The 27,287-nt window shown below is 45.7% G+C and overlaps 3 protein-coding genes and 1 pseudogene across 4 annotated transcripts; 3 read left to right on the top strand and 1 right to left on the bottom strand.

The window, feature by feature from the left end:
- The first annotated feature begins 280 nt into the window (after nucleotides 1–280).
- On the top strand, nucleotides 281–5,248 carry LOC311366754 (annotated as a pseudogene). Its single transcript has 17 exons — nucleotides 281–316; nucleotides 768–949; nucleotides 1,155–1,205; nucleotides 1,482–1,508; nucleotides 2,099–2,215; nucleotides 2,320–2,382; nucleotides 2,654–2,716; nucleotides 2,897–2,947; nucleotides 3,205–3,273; nucleotides 3,411–3,455; nucleotides 3,736–3,798; nucleotides 3,900–3,944; nucleotides 4,558–4,614; nucleotides 4,746–4,808; nucleotides 4,899–4,964; nucleotides 5,102–5,158; nucleotides 5,244–5,248. The product of its transcript is annotated as an uncharacterized misc_RNA (transcript).
- A 972-nt stretch (nucleotides 5,249–6,220) lies between these two features.
- paqr4b (progestin and adipoQ receptor family member IVb) lies at nucleotides 6,221–9,868 on the top strand (the record flags this gene model as incomplete). Its single annotated transcript, XM_084485276.1, has 3 exons — nucleotides 6,221–6,389; nucleotides 8,525–8,743; nucleotides 9,435–9,868. The coding sequence occupies 3 exons, from the start codon at nucleotides 6,221–6,223 to the stop codon at nucleotides 9,866–9,868; spliced, it is 822 nt and encodes a 273-aa protein (XP_084341402.1).
- Nucleotides 9,869–10,198: 330 nt separating this feature from the next.
- On the bottom strand, nucleotides 10,199–14,797 carry pelo (pelota mRNA surveillance and ribosome rescue factor). The gene is made up of 13 exons (XM_084485671.1): nucleotides 14,599–14,797; nucleotides 13,997–14,089; nucleotides 13,581–13,731; nucleotides 13,233–13,323; nucleotides 12,664–12,827; nucleotides 12,408–12,468; nucleotides 11,934–12,095; nucleotides 11,780–11,826; nucleotides 11,612–11,685; nucleotides 11,274–11,345; nucleotides 11,074–11,148; nucleotides 10,952–10,983; nucleotides 10,199–10,825 (listed from the first exon to the last, which is right to left on the bottom strand). Exons 1-13 carry the CDS (start codon nucleotides 14,637–14,639, stop codon nucleotides 10,731–10,733), a joined length of 1,158 nt encoding a protein of 385 aa, XP_084341797.1. The 5' UTR covers nucleotides 14,640–14,797; the 3' UTR covers nucleotides 10,199–10,730.
- A 383-nt stretch (nucleotides 14,798–15,180) lies between these two features.
- Nucleotides 15,181–25,788, top strand: LOC311366703 (serine/threonine-protein phosphatase PP1-gamma catalytic subunit B-like). Its single transcript, XM_084485504.1, is given in 8 exon segments — nucleotides 15,181–15,537; nucleotides 16,240–16,371; nucleotides 18,345–18,575; nucleotides 20,832–20,936; nucleotides 22,032–22,255; nucleotides 23,467–23,485; nucleotides 23,488–23,600; nucleotides 24,611–25,788. Coding segments are annotated over 8 exon segments (972 nt in total). The 5' UTR covers nucleotides 15,181–15,482; the 3' UTR covers nucleotides 24,704–25,788.
- Nucleotides 25,789–27,287: the final 1,499 nt, after the last annotated feature.

The raw sequence follows: 27,287 nt of genomic DNA, 5'->3' as shown, positions 1-27,287 counted from the left end.
GGTACGCAGCCTAACGTCTTCTTTTCATTTTGATTTCAATTATTCTCATAAAGTGTTACATTAATAATACTATTACAATGCTGTAGGGATGTACGTTTTATTATAAAAACAAATCTCAGGGAATCTTGCCCAAGGTGAGTGAGTCTGAATGTATTTTTTTATAAACTCACCGCCTCAATCAGTGCTATAGAAGATCTCGACCAGGAAACCAGTTAATTTAAGGTAACAGTCTGTCAGTGTCTGGTGGTTTAAAGTTTGGAATCAAATGTCTTCACAGGTTATGGCTACGGGGCAGGTGTACAGCCAGAGTACGCAGGTAAGAGGAGGGGTGTTGGAGGTAGAGTGGGACGGAGATCATCATATTGTTATAGTTATTCACAATAACTTAGCTAACTATCTCTTTGGTCTCTTCTCCCGGTCTTGGCCAAGGACTCCCGACTGTGGATGGAAAAGCAGGTACAGAAAAACCTACACCCTACATACGTATGTAGGATGCAAAATTAATAATGATACAAGTAGAGCTTAAGATAAGATAAGATAGTCCTTGATTAATCCCCCTTAGGAGAAATTCACCAGTGACCAGCAGTACAGTGGGAAAAGAGTGCGAAACAAGAGTGTATATATACAAATAAATTGACCAATTGAAATAAAATATAATAAAAAACTATTTGAATAAGATAAACATACTATATACTCACATACTTCAGGCTCATTTTAACAGGGCCAGTGTTTGGTGGCATAATGTTTGGGATAAAATGTTCTTACAGGTCATGGCTATGGGGCAGGAGTACAACCAGAATATGCAGGTAAGGGGAGAGGAGGAGGAGGAGGGTGATAAGGTCATACTACATTTTGTAAACGTGATGTTGTATTCTAATGTCTCTTGTTTTTTCTTTGGACTCTTTACCAGGCCTTGGTCAAGGGGTGCCTGCTTTCGATGGAAAATCAGGTACCAGCTAATGCATTAATATGTGGTTGTGTACGTTCATGTCAGGTACCAGCTTATACATGACTAAGTTGTTGTGTATATTCATGTCAGGTACGCGCTACATTAATGGGTTGTTGGGTTGTACTTCGTGTCAGCTAATACATGAATAGGTTATGCATGTTTATCCGTCTGATTTCGTCTAATCGCTTGGTTTCTGGTTCCTCAGGACATCTGGGGGGAGCTGGAAACAGAGGACAGAACACTAAGGGACAATACGGTGGGAATCAACCCTACAACCTTAACTTTAACCTAACGTTAACTTAGCCTCCTACACCCTTACCTTAACCTAACCTCCTACCTACATACTTAAGTTCACCATGACCTTTGTTCAACCTTAACTAAACCCCAACCGAGCCCCAAACTGCAGTGGTAGAACTAACTTTAGCCTGGCAATTAATACCCTGCCCTACCAGTTGAGCTGCACAGGACCACATACCAGACATAAGACATGCATTGTATTATATGTGACTTTGTGTGTGTTGTTATGTTACAGGTGCAGCTGTCCCAGTAGGACTAGACGGTAAAACCACACCCCCTTCATCTCAACTTAGACTTAGACTTCGATTTTATTATCCCTTTGGGATGACTCCCGTGAGGAAATTACATTTTCCAGCAGCTCACAGAGAAACACTTGTATATACAATAAGAGATACAAAAAGAGGTATAAAAAAATACAGTATATATATATAAGATAAACAATAGACTCTTCACTTAAAATAGAAAGTAAACAATAAACAGTAAACAATAAACTCTTAGCTAAATATATATATAATATATATATATATATATAAAGTAAACAATAAATAAAAAAGATTCACAGAAAATATAGTCAAATAAGATAAGTGTAGAATAGGACTGTAATTAAATTATTGCACTTCAGATACCAATCAGAGACCCAACCCTGTAGTGTAGTGCTGTGGCTGCTGTGTTTGACTCCCAGCTGAAGGATCTCGGTTTGATGTCCACACAGTCCTACACGTTGTCATCCTCGAGCTGAAGATGCAGCGTTCCCCTGCCGTACTTACGTTTACCCTGCCGTAAAAACAACAGTCTGCTCGATGACTTAACAGTAAACAAGCAATGTGAGTTTCCTGTGTTATCACAACCCAGGAAGCAGTCAGTTTGAGGCCCAGCCAGCCGGAATGGACGTGGCAGGGAAGATGGGCGGGGCCGGGAAGATGGGCGGAGCCGGGAAGATGGGCGGGGCTTACGGGGGCGCGTATGGCGGTAGGTCGTCGTCGTCCGGGGCGACGCCACACACCAGGGCTCTCTCTGGGACTCTTGGCAGTAGAATGAAAAGGTTTTTTTCTGAACGGTTTCCATGGTTACAGGGATGGGAGGACTGCCATACAGGGGCCAGGGGATGGGCCCCCAGAAGCCCCTCGCTAAGTATGGTGAGGGACACTCACACACACACACACACACACACACACGCACACGCACACCCCAAAGACGCCTGACAGACAGAGAGATGGACAGGTTGCTGACTAGCTTCCTTCCTGGTTACTATAGCAACAAAGACAAAGTAAATTGTTTTGAGGATTAGAATGTGTGACAGACAAACCAGATTGCTTGTTTTCCAAACCCAAAGTTGTACGAGTAGGAGGACAGTCAGCCAGGATGTGTCAATACATGGTAATGATGAGGATGTGTGTTGTGACTCAGGGATTGGAGGACTCCCATTCGCTGGTCAACCTGTGGCTCTGGGGCCGGGGGCCGGACAGTACGGTGAGGGGACCGGTATAAAGGAATCAAACTCACATATATTATAGAAAACATGTACATCGAAATGTGTGTGTTTGTATGTGTTGAAGGATATAGGGTTGAAGATGACCATCTGGCATTATAATGTTATATTTAATATGTATGAAAGGTTTAGAAGGTTAATGTTAACGCTAAATTTGCCAGGTTATGGTGCTGGACAAGGAGGAGGATACAACGCACCAGGATTAGGAGCAGGTACACTCACACTCACTCACTCATTCACACACACACACACACACACACACACACACACACACACACACACACACACACACACATACACATACACATACACACACACACACACACACACACACACACACACACACACACACACACACAATTTCCCTTACCTGAGCTCGACAATTCTTGGTGATCTCCGGCCAATGGGCTGAATGGGGGCGTGTTTAGGGAGGTCTTGTGACTGTTTGATGGCCTTTCTGTCTCCTCAGGGTACGGAGGACCTTATGGAGGACAGGCTGCCGGGGCTGATGGGAAATCTGCTGCCAAATATGGTCAAGGTTGGTCAAGCTTCCTCTGTCTTTTTCGCCAATCAGGTTCCAGCAGTGTGTGTCTTTGTAGCTGTTATTGACAAAGTAAGAATAACAAGAAGAAGACACTCTGTAAGTATATTCATATTTCATGTTTTTCTCTACAGGTTATGGAGGATGGCCGTCTGAATCTCAGCCACAAGGAGCATCTGGTAACCTGTCTGTCTCTCTGTCTGTGTCTGTCTGTCTATTCCTCTTTCTATCACCTTCTCTTTCCTCTAGCTTCAACACATTAAAGATTTATTTCAATCTGTCAATATTTTATAACAATCTAAAAAGATACATTTTTAGTTAAGCTTTCTCCTAATCACTTAATGCATCTTTGATTTTTGTTATAACTGTAACTGTAAACGAATTACTTGTTGTTGTGGGTTTCCCCTTGGCTCCATAAAAAAGCCTATATACATTTTGAATTGATTCTGTCTTCCCCAGCTGGACCGCAGTACCAGCCAGAAGCAGCAGGGGGTGCTGAAACCAAGTCGTCAGGAGGATATGGTGAGATAGATGGATACCGGTAGATAAATATTCCCAATCCTTGAGTATCTATCCACAAAAAGCCCTGGGGACTGAAATAAAAAGTATATTTTCTATGTCAGGTGCCGGGAAGGTTCCCTACACCAAAGAGGCCCTCGGTACTGCTGGTGAGTAGAAACCAATTGCAATACTGTGGTTCAGGACCCATACCAGAACTAGACCAGACACAAACTAGCACTAGACTACCCTAGACTAGAACTAGACCAGATACAAACCTGACATGAAGCACTAGGATGCAGGTTAGATGTTCTCCTGGACTAAAAAGGTTCTGATTGACTAGATGGATTATAGGTTCTGTAACACTACTGTAACTCTACTGTTCTTCTGAACTAGGTTCACTTAAATGTTCCATTTTGTAAGGTTCTCCTGTACTAGGTTCTACAACATGTTCTATCTTTCTCCTGTACTAGGTTTTGTAATGTGTTCCATGTTCTAAGGTTCTCCTGTACTAGGTTCTGTAACATGTTAGGGTTAGTTTGTATGTTCTAAGGTTCTCCCGTACTAGTTTGTATGTTCTACAGTTCTCCCGTACTAGTTTGTATGTTCTAAGGTTCTCCCGTACTAGTTTGTATGTTCTAAGGTTCTCCTGTACTAGTTTGTATGTTCTAAGGTTCTCCCGTACTAGTTTGTATGTTCTAAGGTTCTCCCGTACTAGTTTGTATGTTCTAAGGTTCTCCCGTACTAGTTTGTATGTTCTAAGGTTCTCCTGCGTTCCAACAGGTGAGCCAGAGTCCCAGCAGCTGGGTGCGGGTGACATCAGATCTGTTGGACCGTACGGTAGGTTGGGGTTACAACTAGTCATACATTAGTTTGAGTTGTAGTCGGTGGCGTCATGTAGTTGTGTGTAACTCTGTAGACTCTGTTTAACTCTTTAAAAGCGTCACTGACTCTCACTCACCTCCTTACAGAAATGGCCGGCTTGACCTATGACCCTGCATCCCTGGAGCCCGAGACGGCGGTGAAATCCTACGGTTAGTGACACGCACGCACGCACGCACACACACACACACACACACACACTGAGTTGAGTTGATAATAACATTACAATCCCCCCTCCCCAGTGAAGGAAGTCGCTCCCAGCCCCGTCTCGGAGGTGGAAGGGGAGGGGAAGTCACTCAACAAATACGGTGAGTACTTCTAGGAGTACTACTACTAATACTGCAGTACTACTTTCAGTACTTGATTTTAACATTGATGATGATGATGATAACGGTGATCGATAATGACTATAGTAATGATGACGATGATGATGATGTCCCATCAGGTGACAAGAGCAGCAAATACAACATGCAGGGTTTCTTTGGAACAGCCGGTTACCAAGGTAACGTGTTCTCTCCTCCTTAAAGAGTTTGGTGGTACTTTGGTGCTCTGGGACGTCTCTCACCCTTATCTTATTTCCTCTGCAGGTTGACCCCGGATGACCTCACCGCTCCAACCATTCATTTAAACTGTTGTAAATTGTTTTTTAATTCCTAGTTTAGTGTTTTTTTTAATTGTTGTTTGTTTTATTATCAAAATGTCAAAATTTGTCTAAATGTGTGATTTGTGTACCCATGTTTGGAGGTCAAAGTTTCTCGTTGTTAGTGTGTCGTGAGCATGTTGTAAGTATGTTGTTTGCATGTTGTTAGTGTATTGTGTATATGTTGTTAGTGTGTCCATAGCCTGCCATTGTCATTAGCGTGTTGAAAGTGTGTGTTGTGTCGTTTGATGCTTAGCCCTAGCTCGCCAGCTAACTCTCTAATGGGCTGATTGAGTCTCTCTTAGTTCTCATGTATATCTCATTCACTCTAATTTATTCACCATGAAAATGTTTTTATAGTTCATGTCACAGTTTTTGATTAAATACATCCCGTTTGTTTCCATCTTGCTCACGAGTCTGATTCAATGTTTCCATTGCTCAGGTCGGTTTGTTACTTTAATGTATTTAGAAATATACTTTTTCACGTGACATATATTTTGAAGAGAGAAAGCAAGTATAAATATGTATCCGACTACTGGTGATGCGTTCATAAATATGTATTGTATATTATATTTATAATTAATAATCACAATATTTACGTGTGTGTGTGTGTGTGTGTGTGTGTGTGTGGGGGGGGGGGGGGGGGTGTTCCTATCCCGGGCTGTAGGCGGGGCCCATCATTGGATTAGAGCAGCTTTATCCCCGGTAAGAAGCACTGGCGGCTAATTGGCCCAGGAGGAAGCATGCCGTTGCTGATTGGCCCAGGAGGGAGCAGGCCACTTGGCCAGTGCCTCGGGTCAGCGACTTGAGCGCACCTGTTCTCAAGGTGTGTGTGCGTTCTTCTGTCCCCCCGTAGGATGTAACCTTGAGGGTGGCAACCGGTTGCGGGTCGTCAGGGGCGACGGCTGTAGGCAGGCCGGGGTGATGGGTGTCACGTGTCACGGCCCTCGGCTGGTGGACTTCTCCAAGACCCCCCAGCACCTGCAGTTCAACAAGTACGTCCTGACGGGCTACCGGCCCATCTCCAGCGCCCACGAGTGTCTGCGCAGCCTCTTCTACATGCACAACGAGCTGGGGAACATCTACACGCATGGTGAGTCCTCGCACGTCTACACACACTGTGGGGTCTGTCGTATCTACACACATGGTGAGTTCTCACACATCTACACTGTGAGGTCTGTCGTATCTACACACATGGTGAGTCCTCACACATGTACACACACTGTGAGGTCTGTCGTATCTACACACATGGTGAGTCCTCACACATGTACACACTGTGGGGTCTGTCGTATCTACACACATGGTGAGTCCTCACACATATACACACAGTGGGCTCTCTCAAATCTGCACACATAGTGAGTCCTGACTTCTATATGCATGGCGAGTCCTCACATCTATACATTTGCTCTCACTATCTACATGCATGGTCTCATGTCTGCACACATGGTTAATCTGTCCACAAGCATGTCCTTCACGTCTACATACATGCTCTTACTCATCTACATGCATTGGGAGTCCTCTCACATCTACAGACACGTTCTCATATCTACATGCATGGTCTAAAAACAACACAAGTGGTTAGTCTGTCTACACGCATGTTTTCACATCCACATGCATTGTGAGTCTGTCTGACAGGTTGATGCAATGTTTCCCAACCTCTGGTTCAGGAGCCCACTCAGGGTTGTCTGATATACATATGGGGGTCATCGGAAGTGCGGCAAACTTCTACTAATCACTTAATGAACTAGTACAGATCGCTTATTGTGGTGCGATGCACATACTGAGACATTAGTATTACTGGCAGATTAGATTAGTAGATTGGGTTAAAAGGATGTGTGTTGAAGCAGATGCAAATAGTTGGAATGGAAAATATAAGACATCAATTTGGCCTTGGTCCAAAAAAAGGTTGGGAACCACTGAGTTCTGCCCTCAGTCCAACATGGGGATGAAGAAATAACGCTGCCCAGAGGGCATCGTCTTATAATTGTAATTACCTAGTAAGCAAAACACCACATTAAGGTGGTAATGAGCAAATAAGCAGACACCACATTATGCTGGTATTAAACCAGCTAGCAGAACACCACATTGAGGTGGTATTAATCCAATAAGCAGACACCGCATTAAGGTGGCTATTAGCCAGTTATCAGAACATCAAAATGAAAGTGCTTATTGGCAAGTGAGCAGGCATCACATTAAGGTGGCAATTACCTAGTTTCCTACTTAGGCGATGTCATGACAAACGGTCACGGGAGGCCTGCTGCCCTCACCTTCACCCGAATTATCCAATAGGAACGCAGGCAGGAAGGGATCATGTCCAATAGGAATGCAAGGAGGGAGGGGATTAACTCTTATCTCTCCTTGGAATGCCAGGCCAGAAAATACGCCGGCGCCTGACACTCCTTTAGAAGGCAGCTGTAGCGTTGATGATGAACTGTACAGGTTATCTGCAGGGCAGCTGCTAGAATAGAAGACAGACGACACGACCATATACACACAAGACACTCAAAGTCTGATCCCCTTCCTGTCCCTCCCTCCCCCTGCATAGAAAAGGGGGATGATTATAGTGACGATTAATACTGAAGAATTATAATAATGAATGTTGTTGTGGCTTGTGCTCATCCTACAAAGTGGTACCTTGGTTGAGTATGGTGAGGTGTGAACCCTAGGGAATCGCCCTGTGGTGTGTTCTCCAGACAGGCTACTCCTGTCCTGCATGCTAACTTCATTACATCTAATGCTCTTAGCAATGGGATTAGCCTGAGAAGACGCGTGAGGGACCTGGAGAAAGGCTTCCGGCCGTAGAGACGCCGTCCTGCCGGGGGTTACAATCAACCAGAACCCACCTCTGTTAGCTCCATTTTTATCATTAAGGTCAGGAAGGAGGAGTCTCACAATCAACAGTTTCGTTGCCCGGTCATTTTGGTTAAATAAAGAACATAAGGCATGCCAAAAATCACAACATTTCATGTTCTGGGATTAATCGTCCATTCTATCTATTCACTTATTGGTCCTATTTTTACCTAACAATCGAATGTCAGCATGTTCGCTTTAGATACTGAGCTATCAGACTGCACAGCCGGTGTATTCTAATATGTCGCCTTCTGCCTTTCTCTTTATTCCTAATCCTAATCCTCACCTTTCCCTCTCCAAAACTATTTTTTTCTCCTCCTCCTCCTCACTGTCTCCCTTTTATCTGTCAACACGCTTCTCTCCTCCTCCTCTCATCAGGCATCCCCTTCTTCCTGTTCCTGGTGCTGCTCCCCCTCAGCATCCCTTGGGGGGAGGTGGATAGTGTGTGGATCTGCGTGGTCCACTACCTGGCCTGTCTCTCGCCCACCGTGGGCTCCGTGCTGTACCACCTCTTCATGAACCACGTCGGGGGAGAGGGGGTCTACGACAACCTGCTGTCCCTCGACATGTTCGGGGTCTGCCTGGTCAACACCCTGGGTAGGTCCCTGGTTAAGAGGAGATCCTGGGGGGGAGGGGTTACCGGGATGGATCACACACTGATGGAGGAAGATGACATCTTTGTAATGTTTCAGCTTAGGTAACAGGGAAGATATGGTCCAGTAGAGGTATTGAGTTGGAGAGGGTTTAGTTGAGGTGTTAGGTTGGATATGGTTCTGTGTAGGTATTAGGTTAGAGAGTGCCGAGTCTAGAGATGGTTCAGTATAGGTCATAGCTTAGAGATGGCTCAGTTGTTTTATTAGGTTAGAGATGGTCAAGTTTAAGTATTGGGTTAGAGGATGTAAGGTTTAGGTATTGGGTCAGAGAAGTTGCAGTAATAGGCTAGAGATGGTGATATTTCAGTATTGGGTTAGAGGAAGGTCAGGTTTATGGTCAGAGAAGGTGAGGTGTAGGTATTGGGTCAGAGAAGGCTTAGTTCAGGTAATAGGTAAAGAGATGGTTAAGGTTAAGTTGTGGTATTACCGTTAGTTATCGTGTTGCCGTGTTGAAAGTAAAGGTCGGGTCAAGAGCAAACATGACTTCATAATAATTGAATGATGCAATGGAAATACTTGAAAAGTAATCCATAATAATGATAACCTAATCAACTAGGCCTCTTTACGGTCACCTCCTACTAAACCCTCCTGTATCGGTGTGCTGTCGGCTGATTGGCTGTCCCTTGTGCCACCAGGTGCATTACCCATCATCCACATCACCTTACTGTGTTACCCGGGCGTGCGCCAGCTAGCGCTGCTCATCTACATCCTCCTGTCGGCCTACGGCATCTACTGCGCCACCACCGCTCGCACCAACGTGCTGCGGCTGCGGGCCTTCGTGTGGCAGGGGGTGTTCCGCTTCGGCCTCTTCCTGTTTCGGATGTACGGCCAAGGCGTGGGCAGCCCGCGGTCGCTGCGGCTCTTCTTCACCATGGACGCGCTGGCCGTGCTGGGGGGAGTGGTCAACATCGTGCAGGTGCCCGAGAGGCTGAGCCCGGGCCTCTTCGACAACTGGGGCAACAGCCACCAGATCATGCACGTGATGGTAGTCTGCTCCATCATCTACCTGCACTGGGGCACGCTGGAAGACCTGGACTGGATCAGGAGCTTTGAGTGTCCTCTGGAGTGAGCGGGGGGGGGGGGGGGGGGGACTCGACCGCGTGAGCGTGCGCTCGCAAGGTCCTAGAGTTGTAGGAGCCCTGACGGCGGCGAGATGTAGAGGTGCAGATATCGGCCAGCTGGCCAAGATGTATCAGATGATCTCAAGTATATATAGAGGATAGGTTTGGAAATTCCACCTTTATTGCCGATGTTCTAAGTAATTCTAAAGAGTTAAACATGAACTGTATTGTAAACTCTGCAGTATCGCGGGCTGCCTGCCTGCAGGGGAAGGTTTGTAGAGGCTTCAAGAGACAAGCTCAGGCTTTAATGCACTTTAGTTCTAGCTGTCGATGCTGGTCTAATTCATAAGCTTATTAAGTATGAGTATGTATGGGATGTTTGTACACAGGAAGCTGCAGTGTTTTAACTGTGGAACTCAAACACCATGCTTAACACCTCCTGGAGAAACTTGATACTAGGTTAAATTAAATGCTGCGTTTTTTAAAAGCCTATAATAACATTATTTATAACACAGCCTAATAAATGTATTTTCCTATCACGCGTCTTGTTTGTGACAAAACAACTCGCGGAATAATCTTGTTTGCACTTTTTAATGTCATTAGTTAGTTGTGAGGTATGTTCAAAGATTAAAACACTCACCTCAACCAAATAAGCTTTCCATAATGCACCTCATGCAGTCCCATCACAGGAAAAAAATATATGTTGTAGTTCTTTCAGCTTCAAAAGAAGCTGTGGCTATTGGCTAGAATGCCACATTCACCGTGGCCACTGAAACTGAATCATTCAAGTGTTTATGGATCTTGGAACAGCAAGCAGCAGGTCCCAACCCTGCAGGCGTTGGTTCTAGCCAGGGTTCCCGTCTCACGGGGCTAGTCGTCGTCTGAGCTGCTGTCGTCCTCGGGCTCCGATAGGTCGGCGATGGGGAACCTCAAGATGGCCGCCACTCCACTCAGCTGGGTCAGCTCTGTGGGGCGGAGCCAAAAAACCATCAGCAGCTGGCGGCCTGGTCTGTACGGTTCTACCGTTCTCATATCGCTATTGTTTTATGGTTCTACTGAGTTTCATGCTCTAGAAGAGGAGAGATGCTTACGTTCTCCAGACACATGAAGACTTGAAAATATCCTGGATGGAGAAAGGTGAGGAGATAAGTTCGGGAATATTTTGGATGCTGGCACACGACCAGAATGTTCTGTAAGTGTTCAGTGATCCTACCTGACCATTCCTCCGTTGTCCCTCACGCTGTCAACCAGACGGACGTAACGACTCCGGGTAGCTACCTCCTGGTGCCTACAACATACAAATAATGTTATTAAATACATGATATACATACACCAGTGGTGAGCGGTTACCTTTGATGCGAGGCATGCTAATAAGGGGACGCTATTGGCTGAGCTGTGGAGGAGGGCGGGTACCTGAAGAGCAAATCACTGATCAGCAGGGAGTCCACAGCCAGGGCTTCAGCCGCCTTCTCTACATGAGCCAGGCTGTGCGCACGCACACGCACACACCCCAAAAAACAATTAGGCATTATGAACATTATACTATATACCTTGCACGCAAGCACACACACACACACACACACACACACACACACACACACACACACACACACACACACACACACACACACACACACACACACACACACACACACACACACTTATTTTCTGTTCGCTTGTTTTGAAGACTAGTTGGGGTTCAAATAAGGAGGGTTCTCTGGTACGGGTAAGATGGTTCCAGCTCCTCTCACCCATAGAAGGCTCTGTCAGGCTCATGCTGCAGCATCTTGTAGAACTCTTCCAGCGCTCGGACCTCCGCTGCAGCCTTAAACACACAAACACACACACGATAAGTGAATTAGTGTTAGGGACAGGGATCAGTGGTCACGTGTCGGTGTGTAACCATGGTAACCACTCACCTTGGTATCCGAGAGCCTACTGGTGACGGTCGGGTCGGACAGGATCTCTGTTACAAAACAACAACACCAGAACAGTCAGAAACACGGAACCTACGGGGCTGGTTAAGGCCTCATCAAGGCTGGTTCAACGTTCTGGTTCTGGTTCTGTCCCTACCTTTCAGCGAGTACTTGTGACCCGAGGAAGAGTGGACCAGCATGAACTTGGCCCGGTTCTCCAGCAGAACCTTGTTGTCGTGGCGCACAGCCTCTCGGAACAGGTAGCTTATGAACTGGTCCTTCACGAAGCCCGGGCTGGCCACCAGCACACACTTCACCACTATGGGAGGATACGACATTCATCATGATGTTCATAATTGAATTATATCTATATGCAAGATAACATTGATTTCATCATACATCCATAATATTATTCATCCTCAACTAACACACATCCCCACCACAAGATAATGGTACATTCATCATAACATACACAATATATCATATTAATTATAATATCCATAATCAAACTCAATTTACACAATCGAAAAGATTGTGAGATCTTTTGGCTACAGGCTCTGATCACATGACCCAGCATGATATTAGAGCATGGGAACGGATGAGGAGGCGGGTGTATAAATGTCAGACTGACCGTCAAAGTTGACGTGACGGAGGATCGCCTGCATTACTGCCTCATAGAACCGCTCCAGCGCCTGACAGACAGACGGGTAAACAGACCAACAGATAGACATAACATATAGACAGGTTAGCATAGAAGAGAAGAGACCGAGAGAGGAGAAACGCATTCACAATAACAAAAACAGTCCAAACTTATTGCGAGTGTTATCTGATCCATTGATCTGATCTGTTGATCTGACGGAATGAATGCAAGGGGGGGCGTGGCCTACCTTCTCGTGCTGGGTGCAGCTGCCCTTCCTCTTGCGGGGGATGGTGACCTCCACCTTGGCCCGTAGCAGGGTCATGGCAGGGGTCACCAGGACCACGTTAGCCAGCCCCTCCTGCATCACCACCGCCGCGACGTCCGCCTTCTGGGCTGCGTCACACGCCTGCTCTGTATGAGACAACACACACAGAAAGAACACACTTGTTACACACCTATCAACTCACTCTTTAGACACAACACACTTATAGCATTCCTATCACACACCTCGTCAGGCAACGATAGAGTACACACATATCATGTTTGTCATTGGCTCCTATTTAGTCTGAACTCTTCCAAATAGCCGATAACCTCTCTATACAAAATGGTGTCTGGGTGGTCGGTTCGAACTCCTTCTTGCTGAGGTGACAAGGAAGGATGCTGAGGTTAGGAAAATTTGGCATATAGGATGGATGCTGAGGTATTACGGAGGGATGCTGAGTTAAGGATGACCACCAGGTGAGGAGGGACGCTGAGGTTAGAATGGTCCCCATGTGAGGAGAGATGCTCTAAAGGCTATCCAGGGCCCATCCTTACCGATGCGGTCCAGCACCACGCTGTCCCACACCTTCTTAGCCAGAGTGAACTTCCTGTTTAGCTCCAGCTCGATGGTGTGGTATGCCCCCATCTGGTGGACAGAGAGAACCATGTCATCCCACCATCACCATCATCACCATCATCATCAACCAGACGGACAGGCAGACACACAAGTAGAAGGCAGACGGAGAGACAGACTGTCTTTTAGAGACACACAGACGTAAATGGACGGACAAGAGAGATAGGTAGACAGACGGGACAGTTAGACAGACAACTGGATAGACAGACAGCTAGACAGACATACCGACAGGTAAACAGCTAGGCAGACAGCTAGACAGACAGACAGACCTTGACATACTGGTTCTCCTCCAGGTTGGTCCCCTTCACTCGGAGCTGACAGGCCTGGGAGTCGAAGTCGATGGTCTCCACACACACGGTGAGCATGATCCGGACGCGGGAGCTGCCCACGCTGCCCGTCGACGTCTCGGTCTGCACCTTCCTGGTGGAACACAGCGGACATGCTGCTGAGGGTCCACACTACTACACACTACTAACCCTAACCCAAAGAGACTGCCCTCACACCAACACACCCCCGGCTTGCCCTAACCCTAACCTTAGCCTCCAACTTAAAAGAATAAAACCGACAACAATAAGCCCAACCCCCAGTTGCTTTGGATAATGGTGTCTGCTAAATGACAAAATAGTAACGTTAGTATTATTGTTAGGTGCTTAACACATCCATTGTGTCTTTACTAGCGTGTTACCTGATGGTGGAGGCACGCAGGCTGTCCCCCACCTGCAGCAGGTTGTAGGTGTGCCACATGTCCTCCGCCTCCTCCGGCATCAGGGTCACCTGGCTGGACACGGACCACAGATAACAACATCAGTACCAGCTTGTGTTTATTGGTCTGCATTTAGGTGTGCCGTTACTTGATGGCTGAAGTCTGCGTCCCACCCCCGGGTTTCTCGGGGCTAATTCTTGACACTACCACAGTAATAAGCGTGAAGAAAGTGGGTGAATAATTGTATTTCATGGAAAACTACAACTTGTCAGTTGGTTCATTGTTATACATTTGTATTCAAATTAAATTATCCAATTACTAATTTTCACAAGTCATCTTCGGTATGTGTTGTGACAAAGCTTGACAACAACAGCCCGTGCTAACTATGAACTGCTTACGAGTAAGGAGTTGAGAGACAACACCCGTTTTCCAAAAAAGATCTTGACATATCTGGTAAATATGTTTCATCTATTCTATTGCGAATGCCTCCAGTGGTATATAACAACTCAACTGTGACTGGCCGCTGAGTTTACACATGTGGCACGTAGCGTGCATTAGGCAGACTAGCATCGATGCTAACTCACCCGGCATTATCTTTTTCAATATCTTTATGCAGCAACTTCATGATGGTGCCGTTGTGCAGTGCTATCTGATCATACTAATTTTTCAGAGCATCGAGTTTGACTCGGTGTTAATCTCCAATCGTGCCATATTGGTCTCTATTAACCATTCAATCCGATTCTATACTTGAGGCATGAATCGCGCAAGTCGCCTGTGCATTACGTCATGCCCAGCCTAAAAAAAAAATTACGTTGTTCCATATATGGTCAATTCCGGGGGCGTCGCTTCTTGTGAGTTGCGTACGACCTACATACTAAATTGGATGCATTAAATCTATATTACAAATTTTGTGTTCCGAGGAGAAATCAGGTGGATATTCGATGTGCATTGTTATATGGGCTTATATAGGAGAGCAAAACCGCCACGACTTTACGTTGTGTTTAAGGTTGTTTTGTTAACACTGTCGCCTTGTTTACGATAGTGACAATTTGACTGACGCCTCCCTAAACCAATCCACGTGGCTCCCCTACGGCAGAACACATTACCGTCCAACGCCAAGGCGGGAATACTTTTTTTTTTTCTCTCTCCACACTTCCGCTTCCGCCTCCCTCTCGGCTAACCTCAAGCTAAGCTAACTGCTGTCGAGGCTGGCTCGTATTCAACTAATATCCAGACATAAACCACCAATGCAATGAAATAGTCGACTAATGCGGGCTCGTCGCGTTGTATTTAAACACGTATGTCAACCTTTTCGACGGCTGAATCTAGTTTCAGAGGTTATATTCCCGGTCTGGCCCAAGGTTAGCAGGGGGCTAAGTTCGGCTAAGGCAGTACCATCGCAGAGATTCACTCCAAACTACACCAAACTAAGGAGTTTATTATATTTTATTGAACTAGAGGGGATAGTATGGCCGAGGCCGACAAACTCAACATCGATTCCATCATACAACGCCTCCTGGAAGGTAAGAGCATCTGTGTTTGCAGTTTAATTTCGATTTTTGATGGTATTTCGGCTGACCAGCGTCACTCAACTTCGATCCCCGATGCTTTTAGTTTTCTAACTATAAATTACGCAGGGAATTATAATGGACTACTTTGCATTATCATGATTTTCATGTGTTTATTTTATAGCTTTTCAATAACATGAAAGGCAGAGTAACGTTTTGGCATGCACTCTTTTTATTATTGTAAACTACCAAATAAATAATTCAAATATGAATGGCTTCATCAAAATGGGTTGGATCGAATAAGTTCTTCAATAGAAGTAATTGCATTTTTCACAGGGAGTTTCATGCAGTAATGGATTAACTCATGTCATGCTGTTATAACTGTACTACGTTATCAATATAAGATAGCACTTTATTATTCCCGGAAATACTGTTGTCTCGCCAGGTAATACATGCCAGTAATAAAAAGCTAAGTATGACCTCCGTATTAAAAACAATACACTTAAGGTTATATAATAGTTAATGGTCAAATCAATAATGCATAAATTAATGGATTTGTTGGGTTGGCTCTATAATTTCTCTTCTTTCTTGTCTTGAATAAGACATGAGTCCAAGTCATTGTGCTGTCTGTATAGAACATGTCCACCCTGCAGGCAGCTGTAAACACAGTGTTGATCTGTTCTGTTGTTCACTGACGCCACATTGTTGTGTTCCCAGTGAAGGGCTCCAGACCCGGTAAGAATGTTCAGCTGACGGAGAACGAGATCCGCGGCCTGTGCCTCAAGTCCCGGGAGATCTTCCTCAGTCAGCCAATCCTGCTGGAGCTCGAGGCGCCCCTCAAGATTTGTGGTGAGGCCCAGGGGTCTTTAGGGGCCTTCTTAGATAGGGCAGAGCTCAGAGTTACGGCCAATTATGACAAGCTTTCTAGGCAGACTCTGATGGGAATGCCCCATGGAGGCGTAGGTGCGCACTGAACCCTCTGGGTATGGAAAGCCGCTGGGGGACAAAACCGTCTTGAGAAAATACCCTTTAACACGGCAAAATGGACCACGTACAAAACCTGTTGAAAATACCAGGAGTACACGAAAGAAATGGTCACGTTTTAGATGGCAAAAATACATGCCTAAATTCACAGATAAAAATACTGCAGCTTTTTTGCATATATTTGCAAATATATTTGTTACATCTGTAATTATGTACATCTACGTATATTTGAGAGTGTGAAGCGGTCGGTTATATGCATGAAATGGTGATGGTTCGTATACATACCAACCCCGCCTCTACCATGTGATGCTGAGATTGAGGCCTACACTATTTCAATCCTTTGGACACTATTGCCTTATAATAGTTCACTAATGCATGCCGGGATGGCTTTATAAAAGAGGCTTAAAAACAAGGAAAATAAGCAAAGCTCAGAAGGAGCATTGCACTACCTCGCTTTTTTTAAATTGATCGTTATCTCATATGGTGGTATTATTATTTTTTTTATCATGGTGGTAGCTGATAAACCTATTCTTAATTTTCCCACGTATCAATAAATGACCCACCTACCTACCTTCAACACACTAGGATTTTTATTGCATTTACAAAGCTCTATAGCAGAAGCTCCTTGCATCATTGTCTTTCACCAGAAGAATACAGAATATTACACTTTCCATGAACGCTTGCATAAATTATATTGGTGCCTTAGAAATCAGCTGCCTAACCACATTATCAATTGGACTGTAGTGTGCCATAGGTTCATTTAAACAAGGTCTGTAGACCAAGCGCTTCTCAAGTGTGCTCAAGTTCACCGGTCCATATGTATGGGTGGTGCAGTAATGTTTTTCCTGCAATTATTTGTAAATTATTTATTCTCAATCGGCTAATACTCCCGCATAGCCGACTTCAATGTGACCAGAGGCATTGGTACGACAGTTCATTTATTACAGGTTTAAATGAGCATTCCAGTTGACAGTATTTCAAATTAGACATAGGCGTAGGAAAATGCATGTATAAGCTAGACCTTTTTGAAAAGCCAAATTCAGTTTATATGCTGTTTGATTAGACTCAGCTACATTTTGACTATAAAGGCACTAGGTTTTCAACACATTACATGTTGATGAAGTGTGCATTGTGACCGTCTAATGACAGTAACGTTTCCTGTTTCCGGTTCATTTTGGCCGTCTAAACGCAGTTATTTCTTCCATGTTTACGTGGGTATTGTAAAAGCATACATTTTATACATGGTCCATTTGTGTTATGGCGTATTTTCCGAGATGGTTTTTCCCCCAATGCCCTTCCATGTCAGGGGCCGTCAGGTTAACAATGTTTTCTACAGAGGTGACGAGGGTGAAGATCAGAATGTTGTTGCCTCTCTTCCCTGTATCACTCCCCCCCCCCCCTCCCCCAATGTCAAGCATTCCCAGGACGTGTTTTTAGGTGCAGCTGTCTGATGTTTTCATATTAAATGGTATTTGGCATCACTTGCCAGGAGTAGACACACCCCTGCTTGTCCAGAGCTGCCTCTTCATGGTTCCTCTAGGAGTCCGTCTGCATTCAAAAACACACCCTATCCTTTGAACCCTTGCTAACAATTTCCCTCTCACGTGAACACTACACTAATTATCAAAATATCGTATAGGAAAACATAATCTCCTGGTAATCTGGTCTAACTAGCATATACTAGCAACTTGTCCGACCCCACCTCTCATGAATACCCCTATGATCTAAAACAGAAGGACTGATGCCGATAAGCTGTAGTACTAAAAAGCCCATGACTTTCAGAGGCAACGCAACATGGCTACCTGTCCTCCATCTCATCACACCTCTCCCCTCGACAGGTGACGTCCACGGGCAGTACTACGACCTGCTTCGGCTCTTCGAGTACGGGGGCTTTCCTCCGGAGAGCAACTACCTGTTCCTGGGCGACTACGTAGACAGGGGGAAGCAGTCCCTGGAGACCATCTGCCTGCTGCTGGCCTACAAGGTCAAGTATCCTGAGAACTTCTTCCTGCTCAGGGGCAACCACGAGTGTGCCTCCATCAACAGAATCTATGGCTTCTACGACGAGTGTGAGTCTCTCTCGCTGCACCCACAACAACGCAAAAAAATAGACACAAATGCAAAATCACAGGGTCACGTGTCAACAGGAAGCCAATGTTTTTGAGAATGCATAGATGATCTACAGAAAAATAGGCGTGTACAGTCTCGTGAGTCGTGGAGCTTTGCGTACTTGAAGGACAGAAGTGTGATTCCAGAGTCCATCTAGAAACAGAACCGCGAGCGACAATCGAGCTCAAAGTCCATCTAGTAGAGACAGGAGGTGGTCGTTAGGAATGCCCGATTAGCGGTGATTAATCCCAGTTAATACGCTGGAACATACCTCAGCTTTAAAGGTCCTGCCCAGAAACTGCTGCTGTTTGTGTTGTTGTTGTACAGGTCATCAGATTAACAATTAAACAATACTTTAGCGATGTGTAAGTTGCAGTCTGCAAAGTGTTAACATTATCAGCTCATAAAAACCGTGTCGACTGATCTGGACGATAGGCTAGCCCCCATCACCCTGCGTTACCGGGCATCAGTCCAAAATGTGGCAGATCCCTACATGTTCCTTGAGTGGCTGGATAGCATTCCAGATCATTCTGTCCAGACCAGTCCTGCTGGCAGGGGTTGCATGTTCTTCAGGGCCTAGCTCAGTTGTACATACTAGCACACAGCACTTAAAGCAGTGCTTCCACTGATGTACAGCTTCCTGTAGGCAAAATATCTTTCAAAGCTGCATACCCTGCAGTCTGACTAGCATCCCCCTGGTAACTGTCACCACAACAACAATGTTAAAGAGACGTCAGCAGAGTGTATCAGCCGTGCCCCGATAGCCGCACCCTGCGTTGGTTGTACCTTGTAACCTGGACATGACTCAGAACTGACTAGAGCCAAGCCTTCATTACAGCCTGAAGTTTCGATCGATTGCCTCGGTTACACTCGGTTACTCTTTTCAATCACACAATGCGCCAAGACGTATTAATTGTCAAGTATTGACTCTCCTAAATCAGAGTTAATTTTCCACTTTGTGGTAGAGCACGCCAGGTTGCACCTGGAAGTGGTCTGGGCCGCAGTCCCATTGGGTTTCAGTGTGGTGCAGACACAATTCGATCAGATAGCTAGCTATGTATCTAAAACTACTCCCCTTATCCTTAAAATTGTTGTTAAATATGAAACTAACTTTAGCCACAACCCGCTGTACTCTGCTTAACTATGGCTGTAGGACTCGGCTCTGAAAATTCATGATAATAATTTGCATGAATAGATCAGATCACAAATCTTTGAATTTAAGTTTGAATTTAAGGTTCATATATACGCTCTGTTCCGTTCATGTGTATTCTGTTCCGATCACAAAAAGATAAAAAGGCAAGTGTAACCTATGCCTAGAGTTGTTATGATCTGACCTCTGGAGAACAGAGGAATTAAACCCACATTTTTCACGTCCAAAATGCACTCATTCCTGTATTTCACAAGCCAAAACACAGCCCTGCATCATTTGTGCTCTGTGTGCATGGCTACATTATAATGTGATTGATAACATTATGGTCCTACTTCTTAATGGGTCGCGCCTGAAATATGAACTGATATTCGCACGCTGTGTGCTGGAACCCTGATTGACAAGTTATGGGATATTAAGGATTTTGTAAGGTACAGCCTAAAATATTACCACCAGCTTGGTATGATGGGGTGTGCATGCATTTGATGTGAAAGCTAAGACTACGGGTAGATGCAGAGGGGGTTCAATTGATGTGTGGGGAACCAGGTGCAGGTTTGAGTCACAGGGATTGGACCTAAGAAAAATGTGGCCATGCCCCCAAAAGATTGGGAAGCCCCGGTCTAACAGAACTTAACGGTCTTAACAGGTTTTAGGACAACTTGAGATGAATCCTGGCTGTGGTCTTAAGTGGATCCTAATGTAGGGCTGGGCGATTAATCTAATTTTGATCGCGATTTCCATTTCAGAGTGAAACAATCACCAAACTAATATAATAGAGTTGAAACAATTTTTTATATATATATATATATAGAAATTGCAGAACAGCTAGATTCATATCTGTACTTTATTTTCTATTTGACCATTTTGTGTATTTTTTTTTAAGGGGAAATTTCTAAGTTCTCATTTAAAATGTTTTTTTTTTTTTGGAGAGAAATTATGAATAAATGCATCATGTTTTCAAACTCAAGATTTCAATATTGACCAAAATAATCGTGATTATGATTTTTTTCATAATTTTTCCATAATTGAGCAGCCCTATCCTAACGTGTGTAATGTGGTACTTCTACAGGCAAGAGGCGCTACAACATCAAGCTGTGGAAGACCTTCACAGACTGCTTCAACTGCCTCCCAGTGGCCGCAATCGTGGACGAGAAGATCTTCTGCTGTCATGGAGGTATGGCCACCAGTCACAGGCCAGCGGACCTGGTCCCACCATGTATATCCCAATTCATACAGAACATTACTGCTACTAGTGCTAATAATAATAATAATAATAAGGGAATACGATAGTCCTACTTTATACAATCGAATTGTAGATGTAGAAATACATGTAATCAATATTGACTATTAAAGAAAACACTTTCAACATAATAAACATTACTAGGTGACAATTCTACGATGTTTCAATTAAATATTATTTGTTGCTTTCACAAAATTTAGCAACAGTTTTGGCGTTTTTTGTGTTTTTATTATATTTAATGCATTACATTTTTTTATACATTTTTATTGAGACAAATAATACAATTCACTCACTATTGCCGCTTTTCCACCGACAGTACCAGCTCGACTCGCCTCGACCGCCTTTTTTTGCGTTTTAGTTTTGCTACAAGTACCGGGTACTTTTTTTTAGTACCACCTCCGTCGAGGTTCCAAGCGAGCGGAGTAGGTACTTCCGTGTGACGTAAACAGGCTGCTGGGCCAGAGAGAGTGTCGCCACTGGATGAGTCATGATGAGCGCGACGTCCGAACGTGAACACCCGACACCCGGCCGGCATCTTTAAATACCACGAGCATCTGCGTTCAGTCCGCAATAGCGATTAGAATTTTGGAAATTCTCCTCTCTGGCTTTGTGTGTCACCACAATCCACAGTCTGAACAGCAAGCACACCAACACCTCCAAGTCCTCCATTGTTGTTGTTTTGTTTAGCCTTGCCAGCCCTGTGTTTTTATGTGTCGCGTGGATAAATACGTCACTGCAGTTTCGCGCATGCATACTATGTGATGACCCGCCCACGTTGAAGAGGTACTTTTTTTTTAGATGGAAACGCGACGTGCCTGGAACCAAACCGAGTTGTGGCGAGTTAAGTCGTGGCGAGTCGAGCTGATACTGTCCGGTGGAAAAGCGGCATATCATAAATGAAAGAGCTTTTGAGGTCCAGGTTTGGCTGTAGGAAGCAAACCGAACCAGATATATGCCCCAGGGTGTAGCTGTAGGAACCAGATTGTGCCAGACGGTTGTACCAGACCTTGTCTCCCGTCCGCCCCCAAGGCCTGTCTCCAGACCTCCAGTCCATGGAGCAGGTGAGGCGCGTGATGAGGCCCACCGACGTGCCCGACCAGGGCCTGCTGTGTGACCTGCTCTGGGCCGACCCCGACAAGGACGTGCTGGGCTGGGGGGAGAACGACCGCGGCGTGTCCTTCACCTTCGGCGCCGACGTGGTCACAAAGTTCCTCCACAAACACGACATGGACCTCATCTGCCGCGCTCACCAGGTATGTAGGTCCTGCTGCAGGAGGGCTGCGCATGGCAAGCTAGTAGGGGTGTGCATCTCTCCAATAAAAGACGATTCGATGCGTATCTCGATACATGGGGTACGATACGATTCAGGAACGATCAATTTTTAAAATGGAACGATTCGATTCAGAAGGATTTCGATTCGATTCGATGTGGCACGGCTCAATTCGAGAGGGTATGATGCAATGGATTTCTTGTTGGAAGTAGACAATCATTTCACAAAATGAATTAACTTGTAAATGTGGCATTTCCTTCAAAAAGACTTATCAAAGACTAGAGAAGAAGTGTATTTGTTAGGGGTGTGCATCTCTCCAATAAAAGACGATTCGATGCATATCTCGATACATGGGGTACGATACGATTCAGGAACGATCAATTTTTAAAATGGAATGATTCGATTCAGAAGATTCGTATCTTTTAAATCAAAATCGATTTTCCGATTCAAATCGTTTTTTGTTACACCCCTACAAGCTAGCATTTCAGTGTTTTTTTCTCCATGATGGGAAATGCATGAATGCATGAATTATTGGTTAAGAAGTGCTTGTTATATGCTTTCGGAACTTTTGATCACATGATTTAAAGGTCCCATGACATGCCACCAGGTGTGAGTGTGATTAGCCGTTGCAAGCCGTTTTTGGAAATCTGCCCCTTATAAACATCACAGGTGGGCATGTGTGCCGGATAGATGAGCGAGTTTGCTACAGTCCACTGGGCAGGCTGGTAGTCTGATCTATCCAGCACGCATCTAGGTGGACACGCCCACCTGTGATGTCATAAGGGGCAGATTTCCAAAACGGCTTGTAGCGGCTAATCACACTCACACCTGGTGGCGTGTCATGTCGACCTTTGAACCCTTATCACAATGCTATACTAGTACCTTACATCGCACTATACTATCACGCTATACCCTGCTATCCTACACCCTAGCCCTCTTTACACCCTAGCCCGCAAAGCCCTAATATACTTCGACCTAGCACTCTACACCCTACTACACTACACCCTTAATATACTGCATCCTGGCGCACCACACCCTTCTACGCCCTACCACCACTTGACACACTGCCACACCTTAGCATACCACGTCATCTAAGAAGCGACGCATCCTACTACGCTACACCCGACTACACCCGACAACCGTCTGGCAGATGGAGCTGTAAGTCCTGTATGTCTCTGACTCGCTCTCTCTCAGGTGGTGGAGGATGGCTATGAGTCTTCGCTAAAAGACAGCTGGTGACACTGTTCTCCGCTCCTAACTACTGTGGCGAGTTTGATAACGCCGGAGCCATGATGAGCGTAGACGAGACGCTCATGTGCTCCTTCCAGGTGAGCTCTCTCTCTCTCTCTCTCTCTCTCTCTCTCTCTCTCTCTCTCTCTCTCTCTCTCTCTCTCTCTCTCTCTCTCTCTCTCTCTCTCTCTCTCTCTCTCTCTCTCTCTCCTCTCTCCTCTCATCTCTCTCTCTCTCTTTCCCCCCCCCCCCCCCCCCCCCACCACTGCCTCCTCTAAGGGGGAGAGTCTGACCTCCTCTTTATGTAAAATAGAAACGGTTAGACTGTCCGCGGGTAGCTGTTTGTGTATTTATATTGAGTCGTTTAGCAGACTACGTAAAGCGTGCATAAATCAATATCAGAGCTACAAAGAATTCTTCAAAGTGCCTCAAGAGCATGTTTCCTTAAAAAATACAACTGGGGGCGCCCGGTGACGCACTAGGCTAAAGTGCGTACCATATAGGCACAGTCCTGAACGCAGAGACCCAGAATCGAATCCGGCCTGGGTCATTTACTGCATGTCCTCCCCTCCGTCTTCCACACCTTCCTCTCTATCTCTCTCTATAATAAAGCAGACAAAATGCAAAAATAAATCTTTAAAAAAAATACAACTGGACAGTGCAGAGTTGATTTTTTTTAATTTTTTATCATTGTTTTGTGTATTTTAAGGGCTAAGAGTAGAAATGTTGGGAACGTAGTTGGGTTCAGTTATGAACAAACCCCAACAACCTGGGCAGGCGGGCCGTTACCCGTTGGTTGTGGGCTGTCAGATGAAGCTTCTCGGTGGCGAATGTGTCGAACTGGCGCTGACCAGCGTTCTTTAGTTGTTGGACCTGCGTTGAGTGTCTAGAAAGCAATGTTCCTGTGTCAGTTAGTTGCATATCACTGATGTCTCTCTCTCTCTCTCTCTCTCTCTCTCTCTCTCTCTCTCTCTCTCTCTCTCTCTCTCTCTCTCTCTCTCTCTCTCTCTCTCTCTTCTCTCTCTCTCTCTCTCTCTCTCTCTCTCTCTCTCTCTCTCTCTCTCTCTCTCTCTCTCTCTCTCTCTCTCTCTCTCTCTCTCTCTCGTAGATTCTGAAGCCTGCCGATAAGAAGTTGTTCTACGGAGTCGGAGGCCCAGGCACGGGAAGGCCCGTGACTCCGCCCCGCAAAGCCAAGAAATGACCCCAGTAGCCCCGCCCTCTCTACCTCTCCTCCTCCAGTAGTCCCGCCCTCTCTCCTTCTCCTCCAGTAGCCCCGCCCTTTACCTTTCCACCTCCCCATCCTCCAGTAGTCCTGCCCTCTCTACCTCCCATCCTCCAGTAGTCCCGCCCTATACCTTTCCACCTCCCCATCCTCCAGTAGTCCCGCCCTCTCTACCTCCCATCCTCCAGTAGTCCCACCCTCTCTACCTCCCCATCCTCCAGTAGTCCCGCCCTCTCTACCTCCCCATCCTCCAGTAGTCCCGCCCTCTCTACTTTTCCACCTCCCCATCCACCAGTAGTCCCGCCCTCTCTGCCTTTCCTCCTCCAGTAGTCCCGCCCTCTTATCTGATGAGGGTGGGACTTTCTCCAAAGGGGGATGAATAAAGTATCTACTAAATCTTTCCTCTCCCTCTCCTCCTCCAGAAGCCCCGCCCTCTCCTCTTCCTGTAGCCCCGCCCCCTCTCCCTCTCCTCCTCCTCCTGTACCCCAGGCACTCTGTGCCTCTTCCGTTTTTAACCTCTTTAACATGTAAACCTTTCCTCCCTCTAGACACACGTGTGTAACCCTGACGGGCCCACACGTGTCGGTCTGCTTGCGATCATTTTAACAGTGTGTATGTGCGAGTGTGTGTTTGTGTGTATGTGTGAGTGTCTGTGTTTATGTGTGTGCACGTGGGCTGTGTGAGTGATAAAAACCACTCTGCCCCCCCCCCCACCCACCGAGTCCATTTCTTCGCCATCAGGACTGAAAAGCGTGCGTGTGTTGCGTGTGTCTCTGTGCGAGTGTGTATTTGTGTGTGTGTGTATTTGTGTGTGTTGGTGCGTGCTGGATTCCTGAGCAGACACACAGTGAGCGCGTGTGTGTGTGTTTGTGTGTGTGTGTGGCGGCCAACAAGCACACAGACGGGTGATTCCGAGCGGATCCTGCAGACTTGCCCCGCCCCCCTTTCCCCCCCCCCCCCCCCCAAAGGTCTCGACACATTTGATTACTTGAAAGAGATTTTTTTTGTGAATTCGTTTTTGTAGTCTTTCATCAAGTCGACCAATAAAAAGTGAGATTCTGAGTTCAAAACACGCGTCTGCTCCTTTTTCCTTCGCACAATGCAGTCTGAACACGCAGAGTTCTCTCTCTATATAGGTAACCACACACAGCTGGTCTCTAGAGACCAGGCAATCAATCAGGGCTCTTCATTTTGTGAAGATGTGATGTACAAAAATAAACTTTTATTCAAACCTCAAGTTGTCTAAACAACCCAGAAAATGTAGCAGGAAAGACTTGACATTTCTCAACCAATTTCATTGAGTCGTTTAGTCGTTATATAAGGATTTATATAAATTATAATTTGAGTAACATAGGATGCAAAATTTGTATAAAGACTGCTCATTGATATCTGTTGAAATGTCACGTAGTGTTTTATCCAGAATAACCGCAGCTCTACCAATTACTTGATTGGATTAAATGCCAGTCTTGCCAGCCCCAATATGGCGGCGGAGTTGACGTACCGCTGCAAACGGTCGAAGCAGTCAATGCGGTTTCTATGTATATGTCTGCCCTGACCCGTAGTTTAACACTTCTGGAGAAGAGGTGCGCGTTACTTACGCCGACCACCAACAGACCCATGCTGGTGGCTGCTCGACGCGGAGGTAACATTTAGCCTTTCATGATGGGATAGTTCTTGGTCCTCCACCGAGGGGCGCTGTTGAGCTTTGTTTTCTCGGCTCTTCTGTTCGGTGTATGTGTGGCAGGAGAGGACTGTCTGTGCCACCTGGCGTTTGAGTGAACTCTAGCAGAACATTGCTGCGTCTGTCGTCTCAAGTTGGTCGGGTAACCGGCACCACGGACGGAGACTGGTCAAGTGAAATGAAATCGCCTCAGTGTTATCTAACGATGTGACGGAGCACCGCCTCTAAATAAGGGGACCCCCGTCTGCTTCTGTGACCGTGTTCAACCTGAATCGATTCCCCCGTTATCAACACGTAACACGTGTGCGGGTGTGTGCGGGTGTGCGGGTGTGTGTGTGTGTGTGTGTGTGTGTGTGTGTGTGTATATGTATGTATGTATGTATGTATGTATGTATGTATGTGTGCGTGTGCGTGTGTGTGTGTGTGGTATTTAAGACGTTTGGATCGTATTCAAACCTGGGCTATATTTGTCAAAGAAATACACCCCGACCTCTGTTCCTCCATCAGTCTTCCTGTCGTCAACACATCGGCTTCAAGACATTCTGTCCATTACTGCTCGTCTCTTTAACACGCCCACATAAGGACACGGGGGCGGATGAATGCGTTAAGTTTAGATGCGATAATCTACTCTGAAAAACACATTTCAGCTGTCTTCTATGCAATAAAAAAAAAGATATCGTAGGCTACATTCGATTTCTTCTTCCATGCTTGCGCATCACTGGTTTTTGGCCTATGTCAAATTATGTGCGCATTAGTAGTGAGGATAGTTTTGGGTGATTGTGAATATGATCCGCTGTAGCAGCCAATACGTTCCCGCTCGTTATGTAGTCGGGCGGTACAATATTCAGGGGACTTGCTGGTACTGATCCATCCAGCAGAGCT

The sequence above is a fragment of the Micromesistius poutassou genome (assembly GCF_964030765.1).
Source record: "Micromesistius poutassou genome assembly, chromosome: 21".
Taxonomy (NCBI): domain Eukaryota; kingdom Metazoa; phylum Chordata; class Actinopteri; order Gadiformes; family Gadidae; genus Micromesistius; species Micromesistius poutassou.
Note: the sequence above shows the minus strand (reverse complement) of the source record. Positions and strands in the feature narration are given on the sequence as shown.